The 17,941-nt window shown below is 38.3% G+C and overlaps 1 protein-coding gene across 1 annotated transcript; it reads right to left on the reverse strand.

Annotated features, from left to right (window-relative positions):
• Positions 1–319: 319 nt before the first annotated feature.
• Positions 320–8,078, reverse strand: LOC100892771 (coagulation factor V). Its single transcript, XM_030983643.1, has 5 exons — positions 7,962–8,078; positions 6,252–6,866; positions 4,864–4,941; positions 4,222–4,303; positions 320–1,820 (listed from the first exon to the last, which is right to left on the reverse strand). Exons 1-5 carry the CDS (start codon positions 8,053–8,055, stop codon positions 1,637–1,639), a joined length of 1,053 nt encoding a protein of 350 aa, XP_030839503.1. The 5' UTR covers positions 8,056–8,078; the 3' UTR covers positions 320–1,636.
• Positions 8,079–17,941: the final 9,863 nt, after the last annotated feature.

A 17,941-nucleotide genomic window follows, 5' to 3' on the forward strand; every position in this document is an offset into this window, starting at 1 on the left:
ATTTTACCCCCGTTACAATACTTCAAAATGTTATAGGTTACGGTAAGTACTAATATTGTAAAAAGTTATAGCACGCAGAAAACTCCACACACAAAAAAAGAGAGAGAGTCACAGAGAGAGAGAGAGAGAGTCACACAAGGCCCGTCTTCACTATCTCGAGATTGCCAAATATCCAGCTATTTGAACTATCCCGATCGCAAACTATCCAGCTAATTTGCGTCCTCATTAGACCGAAGTAGCAAATTAGCTGGATAGTTGGTCGGGATAATATCCCAAGATATCTTGGGATAGTTTGCAAAATATCCTTTTTATTGGCAAAATATCCAGCTATTTGTCCCGTGCATCTTCACTAGACCGAAGATTCGCAATACTATCTCGAGCTAATTTCTCAAGTTCGAGTTTCGAGTTTCGAGGTCGGATCTCGAGATAGTGAAGACGCGATTTGTTACTTCGGGATTATTTCCCAAATACCGGGCTATTTGGCAATCTCGAGATGATGAAGACGCGCTTATAGAGAGACAGAGATAAAGAAAGAAGAAAGGCAGACGGACGAGAGAGGGTTTAGGGAAAGTCACACACTGTCACTTGTCTCACGCTATTGAACGCCCCTCCTAAAAGTATTCAAGGTAGAAAATTGACTCCACCGTATCTACGACTCTCATTTGTGTATTCCGAATGCTTTTCATATCTTCATTCATGTGACATCGAGACTGATTTTCATTGGTCAATTCCAAACGTTAAGGCCCGTTCAGATATGACGGGCAAAACTGCGGCGGTTCTTTTTATTTATGAGGACGTTAAATGTGAAACGCTTCACATTTCTGTATCTTATAGCTCGGTGATTACGAGCAAGTCCTATGTTGCTGCATGCAGTTGGCAATCATTTACAATGATATAAATAACTTATAAAAACCCCAAAACCACGGCGGCTTTTTTTTTTTGCGGCGATTTACCGAGACATATCTGAACAAGCCTTTACAGAATGACATGTAGGCCTACAGAGAAATTTCAATTTGAATTAAAAATAGCACAGACATTTTGATAAAAACCTGCAAAGTAGTGATATATGATAAAATTAACTGAAATTGTGTTCTTTCACGACCTTTAAGTTTCCATCAACCAAATAACCATTCAAAAACTTTATAGTTTTGTTACGGAATGCCATAGAAGGTATTTTGCGGTCATTCTGTACTCTCTATATGTGAAAGAGTGAAAAAGCACTCAACAGAGAGTGATATTCCACTATCACAAGGAGTTAAATAAGGGACAATCCTTTTATCGAGAGAAAAAAAAAGAGTGGTCACCGTAATATTTCACTCAGGAAAGAGTAAAACACCAATCGTTTGGAAATTGAAAATGTTATCACTCATGCCTACACAGTGTAGATAATTCGCTCCTTTTGGGAGCGAAATCATCAACTCAGTCTCAAAAGTGGTGCATGTAGATTTGTTCACAGCAAAAATATGACACTGACAATGATTTTCAAGGGTGGTAAGTTTGAATTTGAAAAACCGTTTAAAAAACATTTCTTGGAAATGTCACTCCGTAAACGTTTGGAATCGACCCTTTCTTTCCAAAGACATTTTCCCCAATCAACCCCAGGATGGCGGTATTGATTTGAACTTTTCCCCCGTCATCATAGCGGAGTTCGTTCGTTGTCGTTGTACATTCCCGACTCGATGTCGCCTCTGGGTCCTCGCATGATGCCTTTGACCGGGTTATCCTCGTCATCGTCGGCGACTTCGCCGCTGTCGAACGCTGGATTCTGGTGACCGTTCACCCGGCTGGAGATGTTGTATGAAGTCGGTCGGTTTCGCAATCTAAAGAGGAAGGAAAGTTGATAATAATAAGGTAACAATAAATAGCCGTAGAAGTGACGCTAACTCCTTTCGAAAAATGGACTCAAGGATAATTTCAACCCGGCCCCCCCCCCCCCCCCTCAGTGTTATTTAGGGTACGCATATGCTCGTACCCTCTTTTTGAAAGCACCCCCTATCTGAGGACTGCCAACATTTCCGAACCCCCCTTTCGCGGGCTTTTCGCGGGTTTTTCCTGCCTTAGAGACCCCCCTAAATCAGGAAAATGCTCAATATACCCCCCTAAATTCGGAATAATTTCTCAGGAGTCCAAAGAGATGAGTGAAAAAAAGAAAAACACCCCCTTTTTAAAGAAATCTCCGGGTGAAAAGTCAAATACACCCCTTTTTTTTTTTACAATTCTCGGGCCGGACTTTGTTGCACGAAAAGTACCCCTTTACCGGACATTTTGGCAACACGCATGCGGTCATTCCGACCTCTGAGTGGGGGGGGGGGGGGGGGGGGGGCAGGGAATTTCAATATCCTATCGTATATTTCTTTAGAAGGCATGTTTGGATTACGTAATATAGCATTGTAACGTTTGCAGTGTTTTGCACGTTTCAAACCGTGATGGACATAACTTTGGAAAGGAATTGATCGTGTGTAAAGTGGAATTATGCAAATATGGAATTCTCATACAATATTGAAAACCAAATTATAAATATCGAATTTCATAAATCTTAATGACGAAAGACGGTAAATTATCTAAGTACCAAAGTGGTCCCATTTTTATAAAACTTGTTATCAATAAGAAGAAACAATTATTGTTATAAGGTAATGGAATCCTGACATTTGATTGGCTATATGAGGAGATTGGTCATAGATCTTTGGTAGTTGTTATCAACATTTCTTTACGTAACGGGACCTAGATCGCCAGTTCATGTATACTTGAGAAGACTTTCATTGCATTGACAGGTTTCATTCACGCGAATTTATCTTGAACAACACCAGTTCGTCACGCAGGGAAAAGGGGCCCTTTATTATTTAGAAAAAAATTGTTCGAACTTTAATTACGATTTTCTGGTTCTCTAACAGATATCTCTATCTCAAAGAGCAGAATACATTCCAGTTTTTCATTTACTCCAGTGACATACGTGGAGAAAACTAGGTACTTTGCGCATAATTTTGAAGGTCTTCCAATTTCGAATTATATGAGAAAAAAGCATAGTTTCGCATTATGACCCCGAGTAAAAAAAAATATACGAAATTGAGCATCCCTAAAAATTCCTCATATTTTCGAGATTTTAAGCCAAGATACGCTGCTGCCCATAAATTTGGATTTTTTCTTTACCTCTTTTCATGACGATTGAGAAAATACAACCTTTTCTTGATAGATAAAGTATTATCATGTCGGAACTTCATTGATTATTAAAGTTCCAAGAAGATAATTATGTTACTTTGGTTTTAACAGACGGGTATCATATATTATTGTTTTACGTCTGGTGACCGACCTTTAACGTCACCATCCGAAGGACGTGACTCAATCTCGAACCTGGGTCCGCTGAGTCAGTATGTAAGCGAAGACTGAGACCTGACCGTACCACGGACATTACCACTGGACCAACCCTGGTCTCTCGAAGAGGACCTTAAGCCGTCGGTCCTCTGGCTGCTTACTTACAAGCATGCTTTCTTGGCAGGCAGGTAAAATAACCACCACTACTACTACATCTCATTCACATACGAATCTTATCTATCAAAAGTAACACAATATTGTCACAATCAAATCATAAAAAAGAGGTAAAGAAAATATTATGCCAAATATTTTGGGCAACAGTGTAGGATGAAACACTTACGTTATATAAACTCGAGACAGAAGCCCGATTATTAAGCCGATACACACAGCATAAATTAAGGCTATGCAGGTAAAAAGAACAACTGTTGGAGAAGAAAGGAAAGGGAACAGGATAAAAGAAGAGAGGGAGAAAATGAAAGACCTGTTGAATGTAATCATTAAATGTTTTGTTGCTTGTGCAAGTGTTTGGGTGTGATACAGATGGACAATGAGAGGGAGGCAGGGAGGAAGATAGGGAGAGAGAGAAAAAGAGAGAGAGACATACAGACAGAGAAAGAGATAGAAAGAGAGAGAAGGAGAGAGAAAGAGAGAGAGAGAGAGAGAGAGAGAGGGGGGGGGGGGGAGGTAACCCTAACAATGAACAGAATATAGGATAGAAAATAAGCCTGTCGAAAATGATTGTTTTGTTGCTTGTTTTGCAAGTGATTGTGAGATACAGATAGATAGATAGAGAAAGGGAGACAGAGAGAGACAGAGAGAGACATAAAGAGACAGAGAGAGACAGAGAGAGACATAAAGAGACAGAGAGAAAGGAGGGGTGGTGGGGGAGAGGGATGAACGGTGATTACTTACGAGGCGCACGCATGCGCAATGACACCCATCAGTAATACAACACACAGTGCCAGTATAACTGAGATACACATGTACAGTGCAACTGAAAGAAAAAGAAGAACATAAACGACGATAAATGTTACTGAAATTACAAAACAATATATATGTAATTCTTTTAATCAGCCACAGAAAAAAATCTTTTTCTTTATCTGGCACGACAAATAAAGTATAAAGATGCTACAATACGAAACTTGTGAGAGGCTTGTCCGACATGGAAAAAAACTGCATACTGCGTCAACTTCAATTTAATATATAAATGATTATTATATTAGGAGTTTCTTGTTAGAGTTTTTTAGAAACCTAATTATTGTTACAAAAAAACGCACAAAATTGAATTATTGTCGACCCATCACTAACATTTCACAGATACATGTATAACTGGTTGATAGGGTTCATGAAAAACCATGAATAATTTGTTGTTGTTGCTTTATTTGTCTAAAAGAATTTTCTAGGACATAAATTACAATTGAGATAAATGAATTAAAATTGTATTCGAACAAATAAACTTGAATTAATAACTTTTTCTGTATCATGAAGACCGAGCAAGCCCAGCATGTGTCTAGAAAAAAAATTACGCTGATTTTTTTTTTTGCAGTTACTTACCTGGTAGGCTTGGTCCGTTTCTCTTTCGAGTATCGTTAGCATCTGTGTCTGTAATTGTTTCAGGTTCCGATGTTGTAACTAGATTAAATGCAAAAAGAAATAATACGATGTTCATATGTCGATATTTAATGCGTCCCCGGTCGAATGACAAAGGAAGGGGCGGGGCAACGTGAAAACAACACGACTCCTCCCAGGCGGGGGGGGGGGGGGGGGGCAAAGCCCCCTCAATTTTTTTTGAAGAAGAAAATGAAGACTTCCTACCCCCGACCCCCCCCCCCACTAAGCGAAATATCGGTCGACGCGAGTTTTACATTTGCAGGGCCCCCAAAAAATAGTTCCTCCTTGAAAAAATCCCGCGTTCGTCACTGACTCCTTTTATATCCTTTACCCATTAGGCCAAAGCAAAAAAATCATTTGGTTGTCCTCGCCCGCTCGTCATTTCCGGGCCGCTTGTATTTTTTTATATTTTTTTTAATCTATTTTCTTTTTTGTGGGGGGGGGGGGGGGGGGAGCAATCTTAAATGCCAAACATACCATTTTATGCATTTGCGAAGATCAAAATGCGTCCCGTTGCCAGTTTGGTCTTTTCAGTAAGCAATTCTGTATTTATTAAACTTGCCATTTTTATTTTCTATGTCAAAATGCCGTTCATTCAATTCAGGTTTTGAGCATTCTTAAACTCATTTTAAAGCCCATCTGTACTAGTTTACAGGAGGGATTAGACTACCCTGCAAGGTCACTGGACAGGTGGTTATCTCATAAAATCAGCTCTCAGTTAAAGGTACTCTGTCCCTTTTGCAGCCAACCTCAAATTCTGTAGAACTTTGCAGGAATTATGAATATGTCATGTATGTCCTATCTGTTAAATTTAAACGTTAACAGATGCTAGGAAACCCGTTTACTTGCTAGACTTCTCTGTCAGACACTATTGAGTGACTGACTGGCTTTTTCTACTTTGGTAATAACATACTTAAAATGGGCTGTAAAGGGTACATGAGCATTTATCTACATCAATAACCCACTTCTTGTGATGACCAAAATTAAACTGATTGAATTTTTGCGCAGCATAAAACGTATGACCATTCGGTACAATGGTCTGAAAATAAAGACTATTACTTATCAGCTCTATAGCTCCTAAGTCGATTTGACAATTACTAATAGTCGTTAATTTCACCAAACTCACAAGACCGGTTCCCCTCCACGACGATGCCAGGCCCCCTAAATCTGTTGATATATCTACTGCTTCATGAAACCAGTTACAGTTACTGTTATAAGCGACTGAAATTGTGGCATTTCAATGGATGAGAGCAAATTATTTTGTCATAAAAATTGAGCATATGTTATTGATAACAAGTTTTATAAAACAGGCCCCAGAAAGGTAAATGTACCCAAAAGACACAAACACTGCACTGTAAACTTACACATTATCGTAAAATTCCCTGTATTTGCAGTAAATGTGTTGTTACTTTCTGTCATTGTAGCATTCGTCACATTGTTGTCCTCCAAACCATCCGTCACTATATCGGTATATTCAGATGTAAAGGTCACAGTCACATACTCCGACGTTGTCATCGAGCCTGTCGTCAATGTCTCCGTCGCATTAGAATCCCTCGACGATGTCGCATTCCTCATATCCGACGGCGACGTTGAATTCTCGATGTTGGACGGCGACGTCATATTTCCCATGTCCGGCGTCGACGTTGAATTTCCCATGTCAAAGAGTGACGTTGTGTTTTCGGCAACAGGATTTGACGTTACGTTTACCGTATCTGGCCACAAAGTTGAATTTCCCATGTCTGGCGTGGAAGTCATATTTCCCATGTCTAACGTCGACGTCGTATTCCCCATGTCCGGCGTTGACGTCATATTTCCTGTAGTTGATGATGATAACGTGATGGTAACGTTGTCTCCGTTCATGCTGGGCGTCGTTTGTGGTTGACTTGGAACCGCCAGTGTCGTCAAATCAGCAATATCGCCCCCTGTTACGCTGTCGTTGATTTCTTCTGCAAAAGTAACAAATGCGGCAGATTATCAAATTTCAATAGAAATTATGGTGGGTATAGTTTTCTTTTAAGTTAAATATTATGTTCCAATTGTATCTGCCTTTTCCCCTTTCATTTATATATTTCCTTTACCTTTCATTATTTCTTTTATTGGAAATATCCAATCCATTGCGTCTCAAAACACAAGTAAATAATTCTATAAATGTCATTTATAAGCCAAATATGCATTGTCAGCCTATGTAATTCTCTTTTCTTTTTATGATGTCCTGTAACATGAAATATATGGTAAAATACATGAAACTGGACTGCATGAACCTATGCTATTTTTTAAATCATACTAATAGTAATATTCATATTCTTCCATCAGATTCTCCTTTTTTTTCTCAATGCAAATCATTAAAATCACCAGATGTTCAAGATTATTAATAGGTCAGGAGCTTTGTGACATAGATAATGCAGGAATCCGTGTAATCATGTTGAGCATGAGTTTGTACGACTGAATAATCATAGACAAGTTTCATCTTAGTCTATAAAAGACAGGGTATTTTATCGACATCGCTACCACTGTTGTAATGTATTTTTCAATTGCGCCATCTTTCGGTGGATGCGTACGAAGAGCCATTTCTGCTTCCTGTACCCTTTCACACTAAGTCCATGCTGTACCCAAGTCACGCAAAAAGCATCATTACGTGCGGGTCATGCAGTTGGTGATGCATTGTGGGACATGGCTGTCGACACATCGGGATATTGTAAGCAGCAGATATCAATATACTAAATGCGAAGTGATGTCATTATAATACACTTCCTTTAAAACCTGTTTTTGTCTTCGAGTCTTCGTGGGCTACCTACTGCGTCACTGTTGTAATAAACCTGTACATTCTTAATTATCGGATTTCTTTTTTACTCAAAACAAATGTCAACTATATATTATTATCTATGAAACTTCTAGTCGTATCTATTATAAACAGTACTTGTTAAGTTTTCTATATCTTCTAATGTGCTTTCAATTAAGTTTTATGCCATGTACTTTTTTACTCTGTAAATTAAATAGTTTCATCTCAATAAACGAACAATGCAATACAATACAATACCCACCATCAGTTGTCATCATCGCCATTGTCGTCATCGAGTTCGTATTATCTTCTACCGCAGGCATCGGCGAAGGAGGCATTGTTGATATCGAAGACATCGTTGTCGGAGGAACTGAAATAAGATTATAGAGTAAAATGTAAGGGATTAGTTTGTATTAGAATACAAAAATGCGAAGGGAAAAGTACATAGGTGAAAAATATTGTGATTGATAAAAGAAGATAAAATGCATGCAGCGGATCCTTATGGTGCAAGAGGTACTGGAGTCTTTAAAGATTGAGTTCTGGCCATGTGATTGTGTTGTGAAAAACAATGTCTTGAATGTATTTGGAAAGTTGTGATTATGTAGAACACATGATGAATTTTGTATTGCGAGATTCCTGAAATGATTAAAATGATTAATACAATATTTTTGGCTAAAGACACGTCGATCATAAAGAGTTTCGACAAACAAGCCAAAAAAAAAGGGGGGGGGGAAGGATGGTGAGCCTTGTCCATCAATTATTTAAAAAATCGGGTGCAATGATGGATGACGTAGTCCGAACTTGATTTATATGACATTTAGGATAAGGTATTAAACTTGACGTTTATCTGATTTCTCAAGTCTTTGCAGTCGTCTTAAAACATTCCTGAAACTCACTTTTAAACACGGAAAGAAGACAACACACCCATATTTATGTAGGCCTATATGGGGCTATGTGCAAACACACGAGACATCACAATTTTGTTGAAAGATTAAACTTTTGTCTAGGGAAATATGTGATACAAGAGCACTTCAAAACTAGTGGCAATTTTTCGCTGGATATTGACATCTTTTCAGCCAATATTGTTAATGATTTCGTATAACCAAGACATCCCCATCAGTCTCAATGTTGTTATTCCTTATGCGAGGTTCTCGCGATCATTATTACCCTAGCGATTACCAGGCACCCGTTAACACCTGGATGGAGAGCGGCAAATGTGGATTAATGCCGTGCCTGGCTGAGATTAGAATCCTCAACCCTTGCATTGAAAGTCAGGTGAATGAACCAGTACCACCACACCACCATACCTCCACAATGCTAAGAATGAAAACCTGACATCATTTTTTATTCAAACTATTTCTAGAACCCAACCTTTTCATAAACACACAATCCCTGAAGAACGAGATACCGCAATTCATCACAAAAGGTTAGTTTTTACGACAAACAGAGCTAAATCGTTGCAAATAACCACGGATTAAATCGCATCATCGGCTGCGGACCAGTCAAGTGCTATCGCTATGGCAATACTGTCAATTCGCTACTTTTGGTTACCATGGAAACTGTTCATGTATATATGGTAATACCAAAATGCGTGAATTAACACGACACGTGAAAGTGTGTTGGAGTCGAGCGGATCGCTTTAATTCATATGGGGTTTATTAATAAGATCTCATAAAGATAGCATGTGTGGATGGAACTTGAATACAGCAACCTACTTAAAGTGACAGCATGACAATATATATGCGTGGTGAGCGTGTGAAAGAATTAGCTTTACTAAAAGCAGCTCATTCATGTAAAGTTACATTATTCCTTTTAAGTGGATATTATTAAGTGGAATAAAGGATCGATGAAATATGACCAGACAAAATAGAGATAGGCAGACAGATGAACAAACCATATAAACAAATCTTTCACAGGTCACACTAATTAAGATGGACAAAAAATGAACAAACAACTAAACACAATGGATTATTAAAGATAGAGTGACAAATAACAGTTGTTGGATCATCTCCTTGGAACTGCGTCCCATAAAAGACATGCTACGATAGTAATAACCCAACAACAACAACGACTTAAAAAAAACAACACATAAAACAAACGAAACCGGACTAGCCACGGGACAAGCCAAGTAGATGTCATTCTGTCAGATCACTGGATTAATTAATTGATAATTTATTTCTTCGTACTGAATGAAATCATAAATCGCGATATGATCTACACAGATTTGGATTCGCTATATTTTCATATCTAATTTAGATACGGACAAAGGTTCAGAGTTCAAGAGACATAATTCGAGACCGCCAAATTCTGGCTGCCTTTCTGATTGTGACGTCATTACGACCACGTGTGAAAAGGAACGGTATCGAGCTCGCCTGGACAAACATACAACTCGATAGATGCACAAGCACGCTGCATGGTAATGGTATACACTGTACATGAATATGGTACTGCAACTTACTAGGTATGCAACTTGCAAGTGTATGTTTTTTGTCAACATGGCTATTCAACATTCCAATGCATGGAAGACATTATGCAGGGAAATTATGCATGGTTAGATAAAAGAGTGTTTTCATCTTGCATGAAAAGTCGGTGGTGCATGAGAGTTGAATGTGAGTTGGATCTGATGGGGAGGGGGAGTGGAGGCATCGGTCTACCTAATATTGGTGAAAAGCGAGAGAGCGAGGAATTCCATGGAATGGAGAAAATGGGAGGTGGTTAATTGTTGGTTGTTTCATCATTCTTCTTTACATTGCTGTCTTATGTTGTTTTCACCATCCGATGATGCGGAGGGGGAGGGGGGGGGGCACGTGTCTCTGTGTCCCCTGGTTGCTATGCTACCGAATGAGAGTATTCATTGGTTGATGAAAATCACCCCCCCCCCCTCCTCATGCACTATAGGCGTATCAAACAAATAGCTGAACTTAAGCTTATACGTAAAAGAATAGACCTTCAAGGTTATCAGTAGGATAAATATTCGTCCCTATTTTCACGAAGTGACGGTAGTGAGGAAAATCGTAACGCTTATATACATTATCATTATGGCTTTTCATCACCGGGTATTAGAGATAAAGGTGAGTTCTGGTAATGCGATTGCATTGTGAAATGGATAAGAAAATGTTGATCATCTAGCATATAAGTATTGGTGTGTACTGCAAGGTTCTGAAATTTGGCCCAGTCTTGGTAAAGTTACAAGCACTGTACATAGAAAGATGTATATGGGACTACGCACACGTGCGCGACACGTGCGTTTATCTCTCACAGTCCAATAGATAAACTAATTTACCAAATATATCAATTAGTAGGCGGTTTCCCCGCAAAATTGTTATCATCATGTATTAGTCAAAACATATTCTTTCACATGATTGGTAATAAAGAGCTTCCATTTCATTTTTTGAAATTGGGGCGTTTCCAATACTGGTCTTTACCTTTAAATAAATTATTCAAACCTAGCACCTACGTAGGAGTTGTATAATATATGACAAATTATGATACACCCATGTATTTTAATGATAGGGTGTATCGCTTGTCCAAATCTGAATATTTGGAATATGAGAAATTTATTTCGCAATAAAGTGATATCTTTAGTAGATGTTGACATGTTGATAACGATTAAGTATCAAAGAAAGAGAGAGAGAGAGAGAGAAAGAGAGAGAGACTTCACAGTTGCTCAAAATCGGACGAATATTTATGACCTAAAATTACAATTGTTATTATTATTTAATTATTTGACCAATCGTGAAAAGTACAGATACAAAACAATGGCAAGAGACAAATACATATGAATAAGAATATGAAACAATTAAAGGAGTGGGAGCGGCAAGTGGGTCAGGGTGCGTAAAAGTGAAATGCTATACTGTTGCCCAGTGGCATGTGCCCCCGCACTTGCTACTCCCAGTACATTTATATAATATAAATCTCTACAATGAATATTGCACATAAATGAGCATTCACATCAAACAATTAAAACAAATTACGAAGGTTATTTAACCTAATTTGTGTAAATATTGTGAATAAAGCGATCTATCTACGTAGTCTAGATGTAAACATTATATCGAGGAACCAAAAAACATCACAGGCAGATGCTATTTTACGAAACGGAATATGAAAGGGGCTATTAGAATAACAAATGTAAAACGTACTAAAAACAAACGCTGCAATTATTATCGTATACAAACAGTAAAGGTCTAATAAGACAAAATATCCAGCATTTTAGTCATTATAAAGTGGATTAGCATATGAAATATAGGAAGTTTAGTATGACAAAGTGTAGCGGTTCTTTTTCAGAAATATTGTGCAAAGATGTTTATTGCCTTTCCGAAACAATAAATGGGGCTCAAGTTTAATTTAATGGTTATGGGTGTTTGCCATCTGTCAAGTTTCACAAACATCATCAAAACCGACCTTATATAAACGGGCAAAATACGACATTGAGTCTTACCTATCTCGGTCAAACGCGACCGTCACATGATAAACGCGTGGTATTTTGACCATGTTCGAGACATCATAAATTGAATAATGATTGATCGGGAAGTCATCTGCAAACAAGTCGGAGGTTATTTTCCCCCACTTCATTTGACAATCTAAGTTGGGATCTGCTTGTGCTAGAAGACGAGAAGTAATCAAAATATTCTTTCTATTTTTTGGATTGCAGGCGCTCGTTTCCCAAATGTCTGTTATATGTCATATTCACATGAAACATCAAGAACGACATTTGCCCCAATTTATGCACCCTCAGCCATTTTAGATCCCCAAAGCACATGTAACGTAGGATATTCCTTTGCTTGACTGAAGGACCCCCCCCCCTTTTTTTTTTTTAAAGAATTTGTTCTGTTCATGCAAATTGCAACCTTTATTTGCCAGTTCGAGGGCGGAATCTTTGAACGATGAGATAGAAACAGCAGCAATGGTAGGGGGAATACATCATCAAATCCATTTCCATGGCAACCGTCAGTTGAATCCATCGGCTACACTGACCTTGAATTATTGACAGTTTTTCCTTATTCTCCTCTTCTCATTCAAGATATTTTTTCGAAACACAAAATTCACAATAGTCCATCATGGTAGTAGGTAAAATAAAGAGAAATTGAGAAGTAAAAAATGGGAGATGGTGAGCTTTTACTCAAGGGAGCTAGCCTACATGGAGTGTACGAAGTCGTCGTAGCTACGCTCGACGTCCTTATTAAGCACTGCCTTGAATGGACGTCACACGTATTAGTCCACGCAAATCTAAAAGTCCCTAATGAGTACATGATTACAACGTTTTTGCGTAGCTACATGTATATTTAGAATGAATATGCTTATATCATTAGTGTCATGTTTAGCCGAGTGTCAGGTGAGTTATGGATCATTAAGACTACCCAATTAGGAAAGAGATGCCAAATGAGTTGTCCATAATATTTTGTCACTAAAAGCTCTGAAATACTCTTTGAAATATTGAAATCTATAAAACTTTAAAATCATGGTTATGAATTCAGAACTCGACAGTCCGTATTCTTTACTTCAGGTAAAACAGAGTCCGGGACTCAGATAATACGTTAAAAAAGGGAAAAATTAGAACTCAGACCAACTTCCTTCGTTAAATCCGATTATGAACGAATTGTTAAGCCCAGCGTCGGGTTAAAATTTTAAAAGAATACGGGATATATACGTCATAATACTTTGTTTAATTGGACTGCGAATAAACACAAAACGAGGCGAATACGGACCTAGAAATGTATCCATTCACTAACTGTTCAAATATCACAAAGAGACTCGAATGATACATTGGTGGTATATCAATATTACCATTAGTGTTTATTACTTTCGTGTGATAAATAAGGGTGTTTACCCGATGATGTCATCATCATTCATTAGGGCGTGTCTGGTTTCAATATGTATCGTATCTTTCACCAGCAATATAATAATGTCGACCAGGGGCAGCGATCCTCCGTTATCGGGACGGGGAATTTAAGGGGCAGTGGCGTATCCAAACTAATTAAAGAAAGGCGTGTGGGCGGTCCCCCGGAATATGTACTACCGCGCCCTAGTTTTATTGACTTTTTTCTTTCTTGGGCCTTCTAATGTGAGTCAAGGGAAATGGGAGGGAAGGGGCAAAAATGTCACAGGAGAGACAAAGTGTAATCCTGTAATCTATGTGAGATTGCAACTGCTCTCAGTGCAGCTCATGATACAAGCACAAAGTGCCTCTGTCATTAAGGATCGTTTGTGTTTATAGTATATAAAAAAAACTGATATGTCTCGTTTACCCATTTACAATTTAAAAAAAAATTTCATTACACTGTTCTGTTTCGTGTTAGTTTCGATCTCAGTAAGGTGTCAATATATTGTCATTCTTCGGTGTTTGTCTTGACTCTCGGTCTAAGCCATCATTATCCGCATCTCGTTCTCTTTCTTTCTTTCATATTTCTGTGTAGAGTTGTATTTGTTCAACATAGCTTTCGTGTGTGGTAGAAAACGGACGGATGTGTCCCGTTAACTCATTTACAAGTATTTTATTTTATTACGCTGTTCTATTCCGAGTTAGTTTCGATCTCAGTAAGGTGTCAAAATATTGTAATTCTTCATTGTTTGCCTTTATTCTCGGTCTCACTCATCGTGTCCGCATCTCTTTCTCTTTCCTTCCTTCATATTTCTGTGTAGTGTTATATTTGTTCGATATTATTCCGTTATATCTATTTGAATATAGTTCTTGTGGTTGTGGTTATTTTTCTTTCATGTTCCTGTTCTTATTCTCCCCCTTCATTATACCCTCCGTTATTTTCATCCCTCTTTGTTTCGAGCCCCTCTGACGTGTGTCTCTCTCTCTCCCTCCCCCCTCTCTCTCTCTCTCTCTCTCTCTCTCTCTCTCTCTCTCTATCTCTCTCTCACTCCCTCTCTCCTTTCCATGTACCCCCTTTCTCTCTCCTCCTTTCTCTATTTCTCTCTTCCCTTTTTCCCCCTATCGCCTCTCTCTCAAAGCTCTGTTTCAAAGCTCTTTCGAGTATATTGTAATGAAGTCACACGCGCACTGGAATATACAGCATTTAATTTTCCTACATCATGTTCATGATTAATGTATGCGTTCTCGAACTGTAAATCAAATTTACCTTTCACGTGAATGACACCGTTTCTTTTCCTGATCAACCATTGGAGTCTACTCATGTCACAACCATAATTGAATTCTGTTTTAGGTCAGGAAATTTGCTTTTAACAAATTACGTATTATGACTTCGTGAAATGCAGTTTACTTTCTTCCTCTTTGTTTTAAATTTCTTTTTCGTAACGACGGTCTCTCCCACGTTCAACTTACCATGTTTACAGATTAAAGCTGTAAGTATGTGTCTTTAAAAAGGAAACAAATGTTATTGTACAGGTTTTTATGGGTTTTTATCAAGAATTTTTTCAAACGAACCAAAGAAATGACAATATTGATGATCAGATGAAGACGACGATGACGAAAACGATGATTTTTTTTGTATCTTTAGTCATTTTGCGTGTTGGCCCCAAGTGTTGGAACTAAGAGCAGAGTCCCCGAGTGCTACATCATAGAGACATTACCAATAAAACTGCCAATTTACAGCTTTCATAACTCTAGTGATTTCATTCACTTCATCCGATTGCTTCATACTTCACCAATATGCTTCTATGACCATTACGATTTTCCCCTCTTAGCAATATCATATAAAGCTTGAATAATTTGACTCAGATTCTGAAACAGAATTCTAAATTTAACTCACGCTGCAATGATAGTTATACACCTTTAGGTCAGTCAGGAACCCCATGACCTTTACAAGCCGATCGCCTGTCTGATTATCAAGATATTTATGATTGAAAATCGAAATCCAATTTTGCGTTTGCCAAACGGTTTTCATAACACTACAGTCTATTGGGGGAAACGAGTATGGTAAAAACCGGTTACTCAAAGATTTTTTACATTTGTGAGGCACTTCTTGATCATTTTGAAGCGCAATTTGTTAGGGCCTCAATATTACACCATATCACAGACACTGATAACACGTAGGACCGTGCATCTCAGATTTACCATTGTTAAACGATGCCTTGAAGATCACAGCCCCATAACTGGCATGACGTGGAAATACAGGTTTAAGTGTAAGATTGAAGAAGGAAAAAACACACCAATATTCCGTTTGCATGCATGCGTAGACATAATTGTCTATCCAATCCATTGAACGGTGTATTATCGATTGTTTTCACACCATTGTGAAAATATCAAAGACAAAGCAATATTATTGATATGCAGGAAAATTCTCCTCCGTAATAACACTGGTGGATTCCATCTTCTTCTGATTTGATTGCGGCAATCGGGTAATAAGGATGGGATGAAGAGGATGGGGAGAAAGGGAAAGAGGAGGGATAGTGGGAAGAGAGGAAGAGAGCGAGAGAGAGAGTGAGAGAGAGAGAGATAGAGAGAGAGAGAGAGAGAGAGAGAGAGAAAGGGGGATAAAAGCGTTAGCGAGGAGGAAGGGAGAGAAGAAGAGAGGGAGAGGATGAGTGGGAGGTTGAGAGGGAGGGGGAAAGTGGGATGAAGAGTGGGACGAAAAGAGGATTATGATTTTCAAGAAAATGGCTGCGTCAACGTCAAGCTAAAAGGCATCACATCATGCCGGGAATATCTTCATTTATATATCTCTTGTACATGCTCGCAAGGATTATTGTACATCAAAGGGCGGGAATACATCTCATTTTTCAGAATACCTATTGTTAAGGGTGAGGTTTCCTTTAACAAAAATGCAAAACCAAGGTTACAGCATGGGTTACGGCGAAGTATTAGTCATAGACTTTCGTAGTATATCAGACACATATCGGTTTCACTGGGGGTGTCGAAATTCCCACCACCGAACAAAATGAACAGTGTTGTATATGCTAGTCGACCCCTAACAGCTTGCTAGAGTCGCACGAGAAGCCGAGGTTTACGGATTCGAATCAACCATTTTTATAAATCCGTACCATAATTCGTGTGGATGTGATGTAAATAGAAACTAAGGGGAAAATGTGCTTTCTCTGATATATTTTTGCCCACCATTATTCCTCCAAAATGCAAACGTAGGGAACTCGAGTAAGTAGAACAAGAACCCGAACTGGTATTGACTGAACAAAGATGATTAAAACATGACCTTTTTTAAGTTTAAAAAGTGTTAGCACAACAATTCAGAAGGGGGTAAAACAATTTTTTAAAAAGCCTCATCGAGTTGTGTGCATATAGTGGCCTATATAGGGGAACCCCCTTGGATTATTCATTTGGCAGATATCGATTAAGACAGTCATTCTCCGGAAATGTTACCCAGCTCTATACATTCTAACTCCTCTCTGACTTGTGATCAGGAATAATTGTCTACACTCTTTGTCCTGTGTTTTGAACAGTGGGTACGGTGTCCTTAAAACACCGGATCCTGAGGGAACGCATTGTCTTCGCATATCTATTTCTGATGTTTCCTTTTGCAAATCAGTGTAGCGTGTCGACCCAGCGCAAATAAATGATCGGTGGCTTCAGCTCATGACGCATTCATTACCCGTATCAAATTCAAAATTCGCGGTCAGCAAAATCAAAGCGTGAACAGAGTTCCCCTTACGCAAAAAGGTGCATTTATTAGTATAGGTGTCGTTGTAACGGTAATGCTAAATAATAATGCAACAACTTAAAGCCATTTATCCGAGACAACTAACTTAGATCTGAAAGGAAGCACACAAACCAAAATGGAGATAAGCTGTGTAATTCAGGTCATCCGAATAATACACAGACAATTATTTTCAATTGATTTTAACTGGACAGAAAACCCCCCAAAATAATTATTGAATATGGAATGTAATATTCACTATGCAGTATAAGGTTATATAAACGTTAGGTAAGTTGTATTCGTCTCCTAACAGAGATAAAGCCTGTATAAGAATTCGACTCATTCATTTTATCAAAAATATAATTTTCCAATCTCTCACTTCCATGGATACCTTCTCAAACATTACAAATCCATGACTTACACGATGGAACAAAAACGACTTTATTACCATCGCTTTTAAGGCAGTTTGAAGTTCATTATTATAATCCATTTTTATTTATTTAAGGGATTTTTTTGTTTGTTAAAAGGTATCTTTTTGATACATCAGCCTCTCTCAATGTCTGCTCTTTTATGACTCGAATGATAAAATGATAATAAATACATGGCTTTACCATTTTCATATTTATGCTGGTATCCTTTCGTGATATTCTTGGTCATTCACTGTAACATTTTTTGTTTTCTTTTTAAA

Source organism: Strongylocentrotus purpuratus, unplaced genomic scaffold, assembly GCF_000002235.5.
Source record: "Strongylocentrotus purpuratus isolate Spur 01 unplaced genomic scaffold, Spur_5.0 spur5_scaffold_13, whole genome shotgun sequence".
NCBI classification, from domain to species: Eukaryota; Metazoa; Echinodermata; class Echinoidea; order Camarodonta; family Strongylocentrotidae; genus Strongylocentrotus; species Strongylocentrotus purpuratus.